Below are 17,612 nucleotides of genomic sequence, written 5' to 3'. Positions count from 1 at the left end.
GACATCACTGCTTTTTTCTTCACAAATTAATTAATCCGTTTTTAATATATATAATTAAATGTTTGCAATACTCATATGTGAAAAAAATATAATTTTATTTCACTGAATGATTACAATTTTTTATTTTTGTTGAAGAACACCGACTGATTACAATTAGGTCTCAAAATGAACTCTTTTAATTATTCTGATTTGATTGACGTTCAAGCCTCAGTATCGAGCTTTTCTGATATGGACTTTGGACTTAAGGGATCTGATCAAGTGAAGAGAAAGAGCTTTGGAGTTGCTGACTTTAATTGTCTTTGGATTTCTCTTGGATTCAAGTGCATTCGCTCTTGGATACAAGTGCTCTTAGATTCTTAAAGTTTTGTTTATTGAAATCGAATACTTTTGTTTTCGGGATTGCGAGTCCGAGCTTTGAACGTGGGGATATGACGATGGGGTGAGGGCTTAGACAAGGAATGTTTAAATTATGGGACGGATGTTTAGTCTACCAGTGGGTGACTTATTTGGAGTTGGGAATTTTCCACTCAACCCAGTCTTGAGTATCATATTATTCTTATCTGGAATCCATTAGGTACAACCGGAGTAGTGTAGGGTGTATTTGGGTGTAGATGTTGTATGTGTATTAGTGTGTAGGCATGTGCTTAAGTCTTAGGGACTTATGGATATGTCACTATATATATATACAAATGTAAATAATTTTGGTAAAGATATCAAGTTAACATTTATAACAGTAATATCAAAATGATAATTATTGTATTATAAAGATTTATAAAACTCAAGGTCTTATTTAGCCTTATTAAAGATAATAAACATTTTTTTAGGCTCAGTAGACATTTTGTTTTCCCCCATAAATTTATTGTTACATTGACTAATATTCCTGTTCCTGCCGTTAAATACGAATGTACTTCTTTTCACAGTAAAAACAAAAATTAATAGAACGCGAGTTATTAGGTAACCACCATTTACAGATCCCACCTATTTTATTTACGTATATGCCTAAATTCCTCCCCATAGACACGGTTTAGCATCGAACACAGCAAAGGAGTTGGTCTTCAGCTCGTTCTTCTAATGAGTTATAATCAAAACGAAAGCAACCTCCTTGATATCAATGAAGATCTGCCTTTTGCTCTTGCTCTGCCCCCCGATGTCTCAATGGATTCGTTGCAGCTAAAGGCAGACGGCAATAACCTGGAGGACAAGACTCTGGGTATTGGTCGTAAAACTATTCTGAAGGCGCACACAAAATCTTTGGCTCCCATAGTGAGTGACGAGGCCCTGAACACGCTAAATGAACTCCGCGAACAGAATCTTCTCTGCGACGCCCAGATTTCTGTGGGGGAGGATGTGTTCAACGTACACCGTGCAATAATGTGTTCATGTAGCTCATACTTTCGGTGAGTTACTAACTTCACCCTGAATTGTGATGATAAAACGAATTCCCACCAGAGCTCAATTCACAGGGTTTAACGCTGACAGTCCCGGGTCTGTAGATGGGTCAGATGCAAAAAAAAAAACTAATTTCATTCATATCCCCGGCGTGAGTTCATGTATAATGAACTGTGTAATACAGTACGCTTACCTGCGTCAAACAAACATCTCCGAGAGCAATGTTCATGAGTTACTTATCTGCGCTGACTACGTTGGCATGGTAGGCTTAGTTAAGAAGTGTAAAGACTACCTCGGTCGCATACTCACCCCGGAAAACTGTGTCAGTATTATGGGATTCGCACGGTGGGTTTATTTCGCTAATTGTCGAAAGGAAACCCTTTTAATTGTTTTACGTAGGTTCCGATTTTTGGAGGACCTCCATCTGAAGGCCAGGAACTACACTCTAAGGTACTTTACTGAAGTGGCAAATCGTAATATTGACATACTAGATATGTCAGCTGAAGACTTTTACAGTATTATTAGCGATGATGAGTTAAACACCCGCGAAGAGGATCACGTATGGAAATTGTGTGTTAAATGGATCGACCGTAATCCAGAAAGCCGCAAGCGGCATGTTGCCCATCTTATGACTGGTGTACGATTGGGCCTAATGACTCCAAAGGTGGGTACACATTTTTTTATTTGAAATTCAGCACTTATTTATTGCATTATCTTTCATTTCTATGGTTTGTTGTCAATCTTAAAAACAAGAAGAGAGAATGCCAGAGTGTTTTCTCCGACTATTAGGTACTCAGGTTATCGCACGCGAAATTCCATAATTTTACTGGGATATCGATAGATATTGGGGAATAAAGTGAGAACAAATTTAACAAAAGAGAATGCTTTAGTAGAGTTCCCCGACTATCAAATACCCGTTACTTTGCTATGCGACCACGAAATTTAATTATTTTTCTGGTATATCAATAGATAATAAAATAAATAATAAAATGCTCTCAAGGCCAACGCCTTATTAGTCGCAAGCTTATGTACCTTGCTCTGCCCTGGGCGGTCCCGCCAGACGCCTCTTCAGTTCCCAAAGACGCTCTGGGAAATTTCCCGGTTTACAACCGCAGTCCCTGTAGCGAGATGCCCATTGAAAGACGACCATTCCACCCTAACCCCTTACTCAAGCTGTTGCGGCGGACCTGGACTGATCTGCTTGACGGCCTCGTTTCTGCTGTCCCGCGGCTTGCGTTGTCCTGAACGATTAGTTGCTTGGTGCTAGACACGTTGGGCGAGGAATTGTTGTCGGCCGCGGACTCACGGTAGCCAACGTCTGCTCCTTACAGGCTTCCAGGCCGGGAGAGATGACAACGCGCGAACACCACGTAAGGTTTGGCTGGTCGCGCCGGTACCACGCATGATCGGTTTTTACGCACGCTCCAGGCGATCGCCTGGTTTACGTTACGCGAACACCGAAAACAGTCACCCGGTCGACTTCGCCACAATCCCGCCACTGACGCGGGTCCTTGCCAGCAGTGGGCACATCACGCTTACGACAGAGTCTGGTCTCGATTCGTGGTGTAGCATAGCGCGCCAACCTAGCCGTGCGTTGTCTTATTGGACCTCAGCTACCTATACCTCAATTCGGCCTTGTCCCGAACGTTTCGACGTAGCGATTTTGCTCCTGAAAAGCAGAAGCTGGTAGTTTGTAAGCGATAGCTAAGTGGTATAACATCGAAACAGAAGAAAAGAAGCGAACGTTAAGTTGTGAAAGTTGTGAATTGTTACCTTAGCGTAGTTTCATAATGTTACTCTCTTAGCCATTTTAAACTCCATATTTACTTGCTGGTTCGTTATCTTGCGTTGTTGACTCGTATCTCCTTAAACATAGACTGCCTTGCTTTCAGCGCTCGGCATGCTTATATCTCCAGTCCACCGTTTTACCGTTATCCTGGTCCATAGTCGATAAAGATGTCGAGAACAGTGCCTCCCGAGGTGGTCTCCCCCCAAGGGTGTAACCCTTAGGATGTCGACAACATCGCCTGCCGAGAAGGTCTCCTCCCGAGAATAACTTCTCCTAAGAGTGTACCCCTGAGACTATCCTTCCACGAGACTGACCTCTTGAGACTATCTTTTCTTTTAGTGTGCAGACGTCTCTTATACTAGACTTGAGCTTTTCCCTCTGCTGGCTGTTTCATGTGTGAAACTTCCTGACATGAAAAAAACGCGTGCGATCCATTGAGACGATTCGTGGTAGATCAGCCATTATGTGCTTAACTTAAAAATGGTTTTGTTTGTAGACAACTGACGCACTTGTTTATGGTATCCCGTCAGTCAATATTTGGGATGTAAAAATTGGGTAACAGCCATGGAAATCCAACGAGGAGTCCTTCAGCCGATCATCTACTTTAAGTGGTCAATCTTGACCACTCAAGAGCGAACTAGATAGCTGCACTAATTTTTTAGTCCTTAAGGACTTTGTTTTTAAAAATATGCTGATTTGGTAATCAGAAAATAATAAGGTGCAGTTGGGAGTGCTTTGTCCGACATGCTAGCATGACCAACAGCTAGGTGTGCTGGAGGTATGCTCCAGCTGCAAATGAGAATATTCAAGGGCGGCTGACTTTTAATTATATTGTTATATTAATATATATTATTCCGCGTTTTTTTAGCATTGCTAGAAAACTAGAATCGCCTATTCCGGTGACACAAGCTGCCGATTTTCGAATTGGGATGTTATTAGGTGCAGTTGACATCCAGAGTCGAAAAGAGCACGGCAAGGGACGAAGATTCCTGAACGGTAATACGGTGGCAGTGGCTAGGAGCACAACGTCTTTACCAAGATCCTGTGCAAAAAGAGCAAAAGCCGTTCCAAGCAATACAGAAGATTTTTCGGCATGATGCGAGTCAAAGGCAAGCGTTTCTTCAGCCTGTGATGTTTCATGTTGTGAGGGAGAGGCCAAGTTTTCCAGATGAAGCAGGGTGTGGTGCTTAGATCAGCACACACGGCTATTGCTGGAGTTTCACTTGATGCCCAGTCTTAAGGCAATTTAAACAAAGAGCCAGTCCCTTCGCTTCTTGCAATCGACTTGCTGGGTTCAGGTTCTTAAAAAATTGGCAGTGATAAATTAAGTGCCCAAAAGGATTGCAAAAGCACAGGTCTCAGGGATGAGTCTTGTGGCGAGAAGGGCGGACCTACGGAAATCAGATGTTCTATTACATCCCACCTGACTGCCTGGCGCTAAGCTTGCCATGGCGAACTTCATGTTCACCGGCGTCCGGCATCGCTGCTCCAGAAACGATGCCATGGATTTCCACGTCGGAACATTTAGCGCACGAATATGAACGTTAATTTTATCCGACAGCTCACGAAGCATTGAAACGGAATCACTCTGCACTGCCCTTAGCCCCAGAATCTCAGTAACTTGTGCCTGACGATTAGCAAATCAGTTTTGTAACAATTCCAATATAGCATAGTTGCCATCCGATATTTCCAGTGAGCGAATGGTTTCCAGCAACTTTCCTGCAACTTTTCTATGCTTGTATGGTCGGATGGCTATCTATTATCGTCGTAAACATAGAATAGAAGTCCAGCCAGTTAGCATATCCTCCAGCGAATTTTTGTAGCTTAAGAGTGGGCAGCATGCCGGAGTGAACGCTGCTGAAGGTCACAATCACACAAATACCGTCAGCAAAAATTGAGTGGTCATCCCTCGAACCGAGGATTTAAGAGTCACGATAATGTCATCAAATTTTTTTTACTCAAAATCCAGTTCTTTGAGTTCGTTAAGAATTTTCCTAAAAGTTTGTTGAAGCTCATCAATCAGCTTCAACCTCATATGAAGAACGGACTCATCAAATGGAAATATCGCAGAGCTTTATAGGGAGTCCACTAATCGTTTCACTCGATCATATATAACTATGTATATTCAACCTTGTGTAACCAACGGATTCTTTTTCAATGTTCACTGTTTTAAATTTGTGTGTATGCTGCAGACTTTGAGCTAATAATAATAATGAGCTAATAATAAAGACGAGGTTTATTTTGTGATTTTGAACGATATGTTTTATTAAGATTAGCGAACAAGATTTTATATCGTTTCATTCTCGTGCCTCATCTTTAATGAAGATTATTGTATTGTGCCGTGCGTCCCTTTCTTCATTCCTAAAGTTTTTCGCAACGAGAGTTTGTGCTCCAATGTTCCAAAACATAAATCAGTCGTTTCAACGCGTTAGCCCGTATTTACAGGAAAATCGAGCTTACATTGGAAAATATAATCTCACATCTGTGGTTCCGTAAATATATATTGTGTCTCCGATGTTGCCAATAAAAAAACATACATTTTGTAGGTGCTGACTGTTCCGCACCCCGACAAACCCTTTATTTCTCTTCGGGTACCCCGAAATGTTGTTGTATTGTGATGACCCTTGCGCTGTTCAAGCTTGTTTCAAAGGATGTATATTATATTTTTAATTTTTTTATTTAATGTTTGCTTCTACTAGTTTTAATTGATAAATTCTTGCTTAATTCTAATTTTTTTAATTTGAATCTTTGCACCCCCAAATCCGTGCCAACGCGTTGCGGGGACTGAATTAATTTTTGAAAAAGTGGCTCCAGAGATCCTATTACTGGTCTCACAGTTTCTAACTGACTATATTGTTTTACTAACTGGTCCCTTAATCGGCCGCAGATATCCCGTTATTTACCTGTTGCAACTGTTCCAACGCGCTCAGGTCGAAATTCCAGTGACGACACGATAATTCACAGAGCGTTATGAGGAGTGATAACATTTTCAAAAAGTTTTGGGATAGCCGACAATTTAGAGATTCCTCTGTAATTGCTTGCATCCAGTTTGCTACCTTTTTTGTGAAGAGGAATCACAAATGACTCCTTCCATATATGAGGGAATTGTGAAGATTCCAAAGATAAGGTAAACAGTTTCAGTAGAGGCTTGCACAAGGCTTCCGCACAGAATCTGAGCACACAGCCAGGGATTCCATCGGGACCTGGCGAATAGACCGGTTTAACACGCTGAAGATCGTTAAGCAGTGAGCTTTCGTTTATAGTGGGGCAAAATATTAGGTTCGACTTAGATACAGCATAAGAGTATGGCTGTTCGGAATGAGGTAAAGTTGAATATGTTGTTTGAAAAAACTTGGCGAATAGATCGGCTATTGCCTGATCCGATGTAACCGTAGTGTTTTCAAAAAATAGCGAGGAAGGGTAAGAACTTGTTTTTCGCTTAGTGCTAACGAAATTATAAAACTGTTTCGGATCCTGTGCAAACTGGAACTTACAACGGTTTAAATAATTTTTGTAGCACTGAGCATTAAGCACGGTGAAGTTTAACCGAGCGCTTAAATATTTACAAAGGATGGACTGAGAACCGGTATTTTTTAATTTCATATAGAGTCTGGACTTTACATTTCTTAGGTGTGTCAACTCTTTATTAAACCAAGGAGGTTTAGAGATTGACGGATAGTACATCGGAACACAAGAGTAAAAAAATGATTTAATTGCGGTATAAAACATATTAATCGCATCCGCCATTATGTTGCAGGAGTAAAGATCGGACCAATTAAAGCCAAACAATAAAATTGTTTAGCCTCCGAAAATTTGCCTTGCGAAAACAGGGAATTCGCTTTGTTGACTTCTCTGAATTTACTTTTAATACCGTACGTATGTCGATTGCCACCTCGAAAGTAGGATGATATTGATCTTCAGGTTGAGTAAGAGGTACTACCCTGGACAGAAACACACTTTCAGGACTTGTTACAAAACATAGATCCAAAAGTCGACGAAGAGAAGATGAAGAGGCGGATGGTGCAGTGGTCTGGCCACGTGAGGGAAGTTTAATTCCCACGGGCACCTTTTTCTTATTTTTGATCTTAGCTTCAAACTCTTTTACCACCATACTATCCGGCCAAAAATCACCCGAACATATGGTCGAAAAGAGCTCGTTTGGGACAGTTATCTTGAAAGATGATATGTCCCTAGCGTAAGAGAAGTTAAATTTTTCCACTTTTATATTATCGACTTTTGTTTTGTCTTGTATATAAGACAATACATCCGACGATGTTTGATCAGGGGAAGCCGAGAAACAAAAATTTGTTTCTTTAGTGGAACCACCGCGAGGGGTTTTGGCGCTGCAGATTGTATTTCTGTATTTTATAAAAGCAGACAACATTTACTGTTTCCATATTTGTCTAAAATCAGACCACTGTGCACGAAAACACAAGATCAAAAACTTTCAGGCGATCTGTTAAAAGAACCGAAGAACCAAGAACCGCTCAGAAATTTTAGATTTTGTGTGGGGGAGCGAAAGAGTGTGAGAGCGGGAGAATAGGTGCACAGTGCAGTTCATGTGCATGCAAAAAACAACACCAAAGAGCACTACGATCAACGTAAAAAGGGAGAGTAAACAAAACACAAAGAAGAAAAATGCAAAAGACTTTGTATATTTGTTTAAACTACTGCACAAAAGAATCACTCGCGAAGCGAACGTATCTTTAATAATTATGTTTACAATATTTGATACTAAAAGATAATTATTAAAAACCTCGGCTGGTTTGACAAATAAAAAATAAAAATCGGAGCTCAAAAAAACACGACTGTTCGCTCTGAAGTATGAAAATCAAGCTTTTAAATCCCTAATTTAAAGCTAATTACTGGTAGATCCCTAAAATCTTGAGAAATTCTGAAAATTCAAATAAGTAAAAAAAATAAGGAAAATGGGCAGGAAACAATGTGGATACCAATATATAACATCTTAAACGTGGCCGCTTAATACCCTTCACTTTCGCGAACTCAAACATAAAAATAAAACACGATTTTTATCTGAAAATAGGTGTCCTTCCGATTATAAACTTGCAATCGTCAAAGAAAATCAATGTCGATAAGACGATGTCCAGGCTAGGACCTAATTCAAGCTTACCCGAGATAAGGGAAGAAGAAGTGGTAATCCCGGATTCGGGAACTCGTCCGGGGTTCGAAGGACTACTAGCCCGTTGTCCACTGCAATTAACGTGGGCAAAGCTAGTACCCTGCTAAAAAAACAAAATGGCCGGGGCCATTTGCGGGGCCCCGGGACCCTTCAAAAATGTATTGTAAGCGTAAAAAAAGTCATTATGCTATCAGAGTAGCAGACCAGACCCGGTACTGCCAATTATTTCTACGTACACTAAGGAACAAGATAATAGGTAAAGCGGACGAGACCCTAAATATTTTGGACACAAAACTTGAGTGGGACAGCACCATGAATAACCTGAAACGCATATGCGCATGCAATTTTGATTGTGGAAATTCAAAACCAACCAAACGAAACTCGTACAAGAGAAATAAACCCTTTCGACAGGAAGCGTACCGCAAACTAGCGGCCGTGATAATTTCAGGGCAGTACCACCTGAACCGAGACAAACTAACCATGACTGAGGTAACGGACTTCTCAGGGGGCCCCGGCCGATTTCAATAATATTGGCGACAGTGTATTGAGCGCATATTGACAAATTGTTCAGCCCATCAATAAGTATTATTATCCTTGGACTTGATTGACAGTTCTAATCCTCTGAAAATTTTTTTCGACACCGATTTCACACACTCATTTATCGACCCAAGTATCATCCCACAAGAACTAGCCCGAGCACTGGTCTACCCTGCTTATACCTAGAGAGTTTGGCAAATAGGGCAATATAAGCCTCATACTCTTCAAATTCCACCCTTACTTCAACGGGCTGCTCGGTATGGACTTCCTTACGAGAAAATATAGCGTTAAGTTGCCCGTGAATACAAATAAGGGAGATTTTTCCTGCAATTACGTAGGAATTGATAATGATCTTACTATAACTGGTGGTCTTCACAGCCATCGACGGACAAAGTTTCTTGGAGGTAACTACTGACTCCGAGGACGTACGAACTTTTTGTCTGGACCAACCGATTAAGGTTGTCCACTACATTCAGGACGACCAACCTAGGGAACACAAAATATCATCCGACCATATCCAGACGAAACATTTACACTCAGAAGAAAAGCAGGGACTGCTTGCAATCTGCAACCAGTTCCGGGAGTTATTCTACGACGAATAGAAAACTCTTACTTTCTCGACAATTTCCAACCTACATAAAAACTTATAAATACATCCATAAAGAGGAAGTACTTAAGCAAATAAAAAAGATGCTAGAACAGGATATAATCCGATATAGCCACTCACCTTGGGGTGCACCCGTCTGGGTAGTACAAAAGAAAGCGAATATAATTGCCGCTTTCAAAGAATTTTACTGCCCCAAGACCTGCAGACAAATTAAGACCTTCTTGGGACTCATAGGGTATTACAGGAAATTTTTAAAAGACTTCGCACGAATTACCAAACCATTGACAAAACAACTTAAAGTTTAAAGGTCGGTAATAATAGATGAGGAATTCCGAGAATTATGTAAAACCCTCCTTGTTAACGATCCCATTCTGAAACACCCGGACTATATTATACCCTTCACCTTGACAATGGGCGGAGTAACGTCGCATTGGGAGTCAATTCAATAATGATCTAATGACTTCTTGCTGTTCAAGAGAACAGTTTCAAAGTTAGCTCTATCGAGCTATCGCCAAACCAAACTGAACGAACCAAGGCCCTGCCTCTCAGAAGGCTTAATCTTTCGAATGGAAAACTGCAGAAATACTGGAGTGTATTTCTGGAAAACTGGAGTGTTCTTCTCGATTTCCCACGCAGCTGTCTATGTACCAAAAGTGCAAATCCAAATGTAGAATTAGGACGACTTCTGGCCTAGAGACTCAGATAGCGTGATAATTAAAAGATATAATGGCGGATCGCCGGAGTTTCGGTATGAGACCTTTTGCTCTTTATTGAATAAGTAATCAGAACGAACTGACTTAAAAGCTAATATAAGGAAGCTTCATAACGGTCTCTGCCAACAGAGCTTGCCGGCTATGTAAAAGCATCCGGCCAAACGCTGTTTCAGCAATTTGACCGGAGCTTGCCACGGGACGATCGGTGAAGCCGTCGTCCGGGTAACTTAGTTAACTTTGTTGATCAGGATCAATAGCCGACTCGATCTTTCCATGACCGTCTGTCCGTATGAACGTCGAGACCTTAGGAACTTCAAAAGCTAGAATGTTGAGATTAAGTATGCTTAAGTATGCTCCAGACAACTAGACGTAGCGCAAGATTGTTGAGCCATGTTGCCACGGCCACAATCCGCACACACTTTTGAAAAATGTTTTAATATTTTTTAATATAAATTTATAGGCTGTTGGAGAGGAAGTCCTCCTTAGAAGTCAGCCTTTTTTGTATTTTGTCAATCAATTGATTTTTAAGAAAACATTGTTTAATCAACGCAATCAGACATAACCCACAAAATCAGACGAAGCAACGAAGATATTCTGCATATACAGTTTTACAATAACTAAAGAGAAGCCCGCAGATATACAGGCACAGGCCACGGAGATATACCGCTCCAGCTCGGTCGCCAGAGCTCCAGATTTAGAGTGTGGCGCCTACGTGGTGGGTTGGCTATTGCTCTGCTCCTTGACGTTTTACTCTTACTCGTTTTACTCTTACACTCTTGTTCTGCCTCTCCTGCTCGATTATGGATCTGTCTCCGGATACCCGTCGGCCGCCCATAAGTGTATGCTACGACCAATCGTAGAACCATCGTTTGGCGATTTCCGAAGCTGTTAGCTTTTGTCAGTGAGTACATCCACCGAGAAAAAAGCGCCACCTATTCCTGGGGACTCGTGCATCCGACCAGCGCTGCCAAGCCGGGGATTTTTAGCAGTTTACCAGCACTGCTATCCCAGCTGACTGCGTAATAAGCTGGCGTGACCGACAAGTCTACGTGGTGGCAGCCATGACACCAAAAGGCAACAACAAAGGGACGCAGAGAAAATAGTGAAGATAAATGTTTGTTGCTTCTCTCACCCTTTCCTGCCCCATGGCCCTGAGGATCGGCGCCAGCGGGCGATCCATGGCCACTTGGAGCTATGCCTACTGCCGGTGAGTACACGGGACAACATTGTGTGTTAGAGACAGCCGCTCCTGTCTCCATCAAGCCGCCGCTACCCGGAAAATGTTGAGATTTTCCAGGAGCGCCAACTCGGTGCACCCGACTTCGCGAGCGAGTTATAGATGGGCCGAAGCTCCACGTGGACAGTTGGTTAAATTATATGTTTCAATTCCGAACACAGATTAGGTAACAAATGAATATGACTTCTTATTTTATTTGAAAAATTTCATTTAAGGTGTAGAGTTAATGTTCCGGTTTTAAGTGTGTCACTTCGTACCATCAAAATGCAAGTGACAATGCGTCGCAAAAACTTCTTTTGCCTAACGCCGAAACTGCGCTAAGCATCGGCTACAACGCCTCGCTATAACGGTCCTTTCAAAGCTACAAATGTAAACTGACCAATAAACGCACAATTAGAGGCTGATGCAACATTATCGTTATGGTGAAATCTATTCACAGAATGTTCGAGACCATGTATGCTCAAAGTGGGTGTGTAACATGTTATATGTGTTTATTCATGTATGTGGACTACTGAGTTGTTGTTGTTGTGGCCTTGATGCCGTTGTCATTCAGCGGAATCTGGACGGTTTCAGGGGAGTGGGGAATGTGTAGTGGTAACTCGCGCGCTGTGTGTGTGTTTTTTTTTTTTTAATTCGTTTATTGAACATAATAAAGATTAACTATTTAACAACGTAACAGTAAGGAGGGCAAGTCCAGGACCCCCCGCGGTATGGCCGTGAAGCATTGCTTCGCGAGGACGATCAGGATTTTCTCACTCGTGGACCCTCCTGGCACTCTCGGCTCTTCTGAGCTCGGAGGATATCGCTGCGGCGAAGCTGATGACCGCTTGCCATTCCGCCTCCCCCTGCAGCATGAATGGGACTAGGTTGTCCGCATTCAGCCTGCTGCCAAGTACGGTTTCCAGGGGGGGGGGGGGGGGGGGGGGGGGGGGGGGGGGGGGGGGGAGGCTTCTACCGTGGGTTTGGTTGAAGACCATTTTGTTTTCCTGCGCTAACAGGTCTAAAGGCGGTATTCCTGCGATCACCAATGCCGCCGCGTTGGACACTGTTCTGAAGGCGCAGCAGATACGTAGTGCCGACAGTCTGTGGGTAGCATTTAGGCCCTGGGCGTAGCTTTCGGTTCCCAGCGCTTTTGCCCACACCGGGACGGCATATAGTATGGTCGCTCGGGTAACGCTCATCAGTAGCCGTCTACTCGCCTGTTTTGGGGCTCGGGTGTTCAACATTATGGTTCATAGCGCCCGATTTACTCCTGCTGCTTTCAAGCCAGCGTAGGCTACGTGTTCACGGAACGAAAGTCTGGTGTCTATCATGACTCCCAGGTACTTAATTTCCCGAGAGGAGGACACCGTGGTACTGCCTACTTCGACAGTGGCCGTCTCCACTGCCTTCCTAGAGCTAATCAGGTCAGCCTCCGTCTTCTCCGACGCCAGCTCTAGCCTCATTGAGCTGAGCCATTGTTCAATGGCCCTGATGTTTTGGTTACACTTCTCGTCCGCCTTGCCGGGATGCTTGTCAACAACGAGCAAGGCCACGCGTCCTTTGGCTTAGGGCTATCCTTACCCTTGCTTGGTTCTTCGTGGCTGGATGGGTGCTTAGGGGTGGTCTGTTGGCTAGCATCTGCTCTTGCCGTGCGTGGGTGGGTGTGGGATGGTGAGCAGGGGAAAAAAAGCTTTTATTATGTTATCTCCCTCTATTATTAGGGGGATTATTATATTATTAATATATCTCTATTTATGCAATTTTGGTTGAGTATGGTTTTAGGTAAGTTCCAAGTTAATTATATACATAACGACATAACTGATTTCAAAATATAAAACTAGAACTAAAAAAGACAGAAGGGTGAGATTCGGAATACAGAATCTAGAGGCATAGACGCAGCGCAAGATTGTTAGCCCAAGTTGCCACGTAAAAAACGTCCACACTTTTGAAAAATGTGTTGATATTTATTCATATATTTATTAAACTTTCTAATTTCTATCGATTTGCCGAACCGGTCACGCCCACACTTTGGAACAGTTTGTATATTTTTACTCATTTTTTCCCCAATATCTATTGAGATCCAAATAAAATGAACAAATTTCGCGTTCGCATTCACACTAGCAGAGTAATGAGTATCTGATAGTCGGGAAACTCGACTCTCTCTATATTTTTTAATTTTTTTTGTGGTTATTTTTTTTTTAAATAATTTAATAAGCAATCACTAATCACGCATTCGGTTGTTTTTTTTTTAGATCACAATTTTTGGTATTATATAAGATATGGGCTAGTGTAACACAATACAAAAAACACAAAATAAATATCTCTCTTCGTTTGAATTTATAAATTTTGTCCACAAAAAGGTACCATTCAGCCTACAGTTCGTCCCTATGGCCTTAGTTCCGTTTTGAGGGGGAGGAGTTATCGGTGACGGCACAAGCCTGCGTTCACCTCCCCCGAAACACCCACGAGCAGTGACCCAATATATGGAACGTTCGACCCGTACACAGAGCGTAGCGAAGTCATCAACCAGGATTCAGCAGACGAAAGCACTGGATGGGGTATCCGGGCAAAACCGCAGACGCAGGGGTTTCACAGCAGCAACAAATTGTACACTAGGCTAAGCTAGAAGTATTTTGAGAAATAAAATTCAAAACAAACCCTCAAATAACTACCAGGATTGTAATTGCAATCCCTTGTACGACGATACTCTCGCGGTTAAGTATTCAATTTTGAAACGCATCCTTATTATTTAAGCTTTATTCCTAATTTCATATACTTTACTTAGCTATATTCTTTCATATTTTTTACTCATATATAAATTATTATAATATTAATTATATAAGTATATCTTTCGATAAAGCTGACAGAAGAGGAATTCGGTAATGAGAGGCGTTGTTATGTTATCTGGAACCGCCCAATCCATGATCACCATCTTCGAGTCTTACTCAGGTGATCCCTTTTGCGCCCTTAAAACCACAGAATCATCTGCCGAGTAAATAAGTAGTGTTTACAACTTCTACCCAGCTAAACATTTCTCAGGAATTATATAAACTTATTAATTCATGACTGCTAGATAATTATAAAATTTTTTAATAAGCTGCTAAATATTTCTTCGTAATTCACGAAAACTTATAAATTCACAAATTTATATATTTAATAATTTTTGTTTTGTTTCCATTTTTTTTCATTGTACACTTCCTTTCCTTTCTAGAGAGTTAATAATTTTATAGTATTTTAAGCTTAATTAATTTCCCAACATTTTTCTGTCCTGGTAAACATGCGTTGCGTAGCTCGTATTTAATAAATTTTCGACTCAATTTCGAGGGATCAAGAGGCCAACCTTTCCCATGCGGGGTCAAGCACGATTTTCACTCTAACCCCTTTGACGAAATGCGCTGTCAAAGCAGCCTTTTGACAACTTGAATAGCAATGGCCGGCTGCACTGCTTGTTTTACTGACTCTTTTTGGCTAGAGGCTGCTACAGATTAATTAAATTCACTCGGGGCTCCTCTGGTCGGAGAAAGTGCCGCTCAATGTCGATTACACTGACGCACCTTCAACCGGTAATACCGGTCCGGTATGCATTAATTGGCATTATATAATTAAAGAGCACACTTTAAGGCCGAAAAGTATATATTTGTCATAACGCTTCTGTCGCCGTTACAAAACAAACTCTAGAAGCTCCAGAGAGTTGAAACTCACTAAACGCATTTTGTAACAAACTGTTTTCCTTGGTCCACTAGCTTAAGCCAACGCTCGTCCTGAAACTCCCCTGTTACTTCTAACCATACCAAGTCCTTGTTTTTCCTGCTCCGAGGATGGATCTTCGCTTGCAGTGCTCGTCATTCCTTCTGTCTCACTGCCCCACACCTCCTCAATGTCTGTTTTCATTAACCGTCACTTTCTCCATGCGTTCTAGCAAATTGTGACCTCCTCCGCCCGTTTTAGCTTACTGCCTTGACGTCTTGTTGTTGTTTTATTATTTGTCTTTCTAATTTTTATCGACACGCTAAACAGGCCCACTTCATTGCCCACAAGCCAACCACAGCCGTCTCGCACCAATTTTAGAAAATTTTTCGATTGTAGTATTTTCATCGCCAATTTCAATCGACATGCCAAGAGATTTTTTTTTAATTTCTGCTTCGCACTCCAACTAACTGTTTCATTAAATTATTCTTATCCAAGTGTTAGTGCACTGTCGTGTTTCTTAATTTTGTTTATTAATTCAGAATATATCATATTGGTTATCAATTTATAGTGCTTCATGGAGGAGGTTAAGGAACACCCATACGTCTTGGAATGTGAAGCCGCTAAGCCACTGATCGTTGACACCTTTAAATTTATGTACGACCTGGACTTTTTGAATCCTCAGGCAGACGAGGTAATGTTAATTTTTTTTCACTTTCTACCAATACAACGCTATATTTTTATATTTAACCCAAGCTTACCACTCCACCACTGGCAATGCCAAGGCTACCGCACGAAGTCATCTTTGCGATAGGCGGCTGGAGCGGTGGCACCTCTAAAGGTTGCATCGAGACTTATGACACGAGGGCAGACAGATGGGTAACTATTAACGCAGAGGATCCTGCTGGTCCCCGAGCGTATCATGGAACCGCAGTGCTTGGTTTCAAAATATTCTCGATTGGCGGATATGATGGCGTAGAGTATTTCAACACATGCCGAGTTTTTGACGCGGTTAAAAAAAAATGGAACGAAATCGCACCGATGCATTGCAGGCGCTGCTACGTAAGTGTAACAGAGCTAAATGGTATGATATATGCAATCGGCGGCTACGACGGGCATAACCGACTGAACACTGTGGAGCGGTATAATCCAAGGACCAACCAGTGGTCCGTTATCCCGCCAATGAACATGCAACGCTCTGATGCCAGCGCCTGTACTTTGCAAGAACGCATATATGCTACAGGGGGATTTAACGGCCAGGAATGCCTAGACAGTGCCGAGTATTATGACCCTGTAACCAACATTTGGACTAGAATACCTAACATGAATCATCGTCGGTCTGGAGTGAGCTGCGTGGCCTTTAGAAACCAGCTTTACGTTATCGGCGGCTTTAACGGAACAGCGCGTCTATCTACCGGAGAACGCTTTGATCCGGACACGCAAACTTGGCACTTCATTCGTGAAATGAACCACTCTCGCAGTAACTTCGGGCTTGAGATTATAGACGATATGATTTTCGCTATAGGTGGCTTTAACGGAGTCTCAACGATCTCTCATACGGAATGCTATGTAGCCGAAACAGACGAATGGATGGAAGCCACAGATATGAACATTGTTCGTTCCGCCTTGTCTGCCAATAACATAGCTGGGCTCCCAAACAAGCGAGACTATATACACAAAGAGCGGGATCGCCTAATGGAGGAGCGGCGTCAGCGTCTTATGGCAACCGCCATGGCTCGGGAGAATATAGGACACGGCAATGCCTCGCAGATGTTAGTTGAAAACAATAACAGAGCCATGGATGACTATGAAAGTCCTGATGAAGTAGATGAGACTGATGAGCAAGTGCAATCAGCACGCATAACCCGGACTATACCACCGTCTGTAGGGCTTCTAAACCCAGCAATTGCTGCTGAAACGATACCAGGTCAATCTCAATTGGTGTCCACTGTTCAACTTAATAGAGTAATGGAGGATCGCGGTATCGCGGCCAACAATAGGCGGATTCGTGTGCAACTGCGAAACCAACGTCATGGCTCGCATCATGAAATTCGTCGTCGTACATAGGAGTTGGCGTCAAAATCTGGCTCGGATACCAAAAAAATACACATTTTTCATAAGAGTGCAGATAAAGCGTTAGCGTGTGGCAAGATTTCTTCAGCCTTATAAACCCACGTCCGTTAAACCCATTTTTCGAGACATTTACACGAAAAAAAAAAAACAAGGTTATGTATGCTTTTGCCAAATTACCAAATTAAGAATATCAGACTTGGAACTTTGAATTTTAAATTAAATTATCAAGAAATTACACAATCAAAATAACTCAAGTTTACATCAAAATTTATCGCAATATTTTAAATAAAGCATTACTAATTTGCAGAAAACCAGAATGCACAAAAAAAAATATTTTATCATTTCTCAGTTTCCAACGGTAACCTTCTTAGTAATTTCCGAAATAAAACATTTTGGTTTGAGCCATGAAAAAAAGAAACAAAGGGTTTTTACGAACTGATTTCTTTCATTAGTGGCAT

At 41.9% G+C, this 17,612-nt stretch overlaps 1 protein-coding gene across 1 annotated transcript; it reads left to right on the top strand.

The window, feature by feature from the left end:
• The first annotated feature begins 813 nt into the window (after window positions 1–813).
• On the top strand, window positions 814–17,471 carry LOC6739262 (kelch-like protein 10). Its single transcript, XM_039298340.2, has 6 exons — window positions 814–954; window positions 1,018–1,397; window positions 1,450–1,734; window positions 1,789–2,053; window positions 15,653–15,775; window positions 15,838–17,471. The coding sequence occupies exons 2-6, from the start codon at window positions 1,072–1,074 to the stop codon at window positions 17,146–17,148; spliced, it is 2,310 nt and encodes a 769-aa protein (XP_039154274.1). The 5' UTR covers window positions 814–954; window positions 1,018–1,071; the 3' UTR covers window positions 17,149–17,471.
• Window positions 17,472–17,612: the final 141 nt, after the last annotated feature.

Source organism: Drosophila simulans, unplaced genomic scaffold (genome assembly GCF_016746395.2).
Source record: "Drosophila simulans strain w501 unplaced genomic scaffold, Prin_Dsim_3.1 Segkk88_quiver_pilon, whole genome shotgun sequence".
NCBI lineage: Eukaryota > Metazoa > Arthropoda > Insecta > Diptera > Drosophilidae > Drosophila > Drosophila simulans.
The sequence above is the reverse complement of the archived record's forward strand: the minus strand, read 5'-3'. Positions and strand labels throughout refer to the sequence as shown.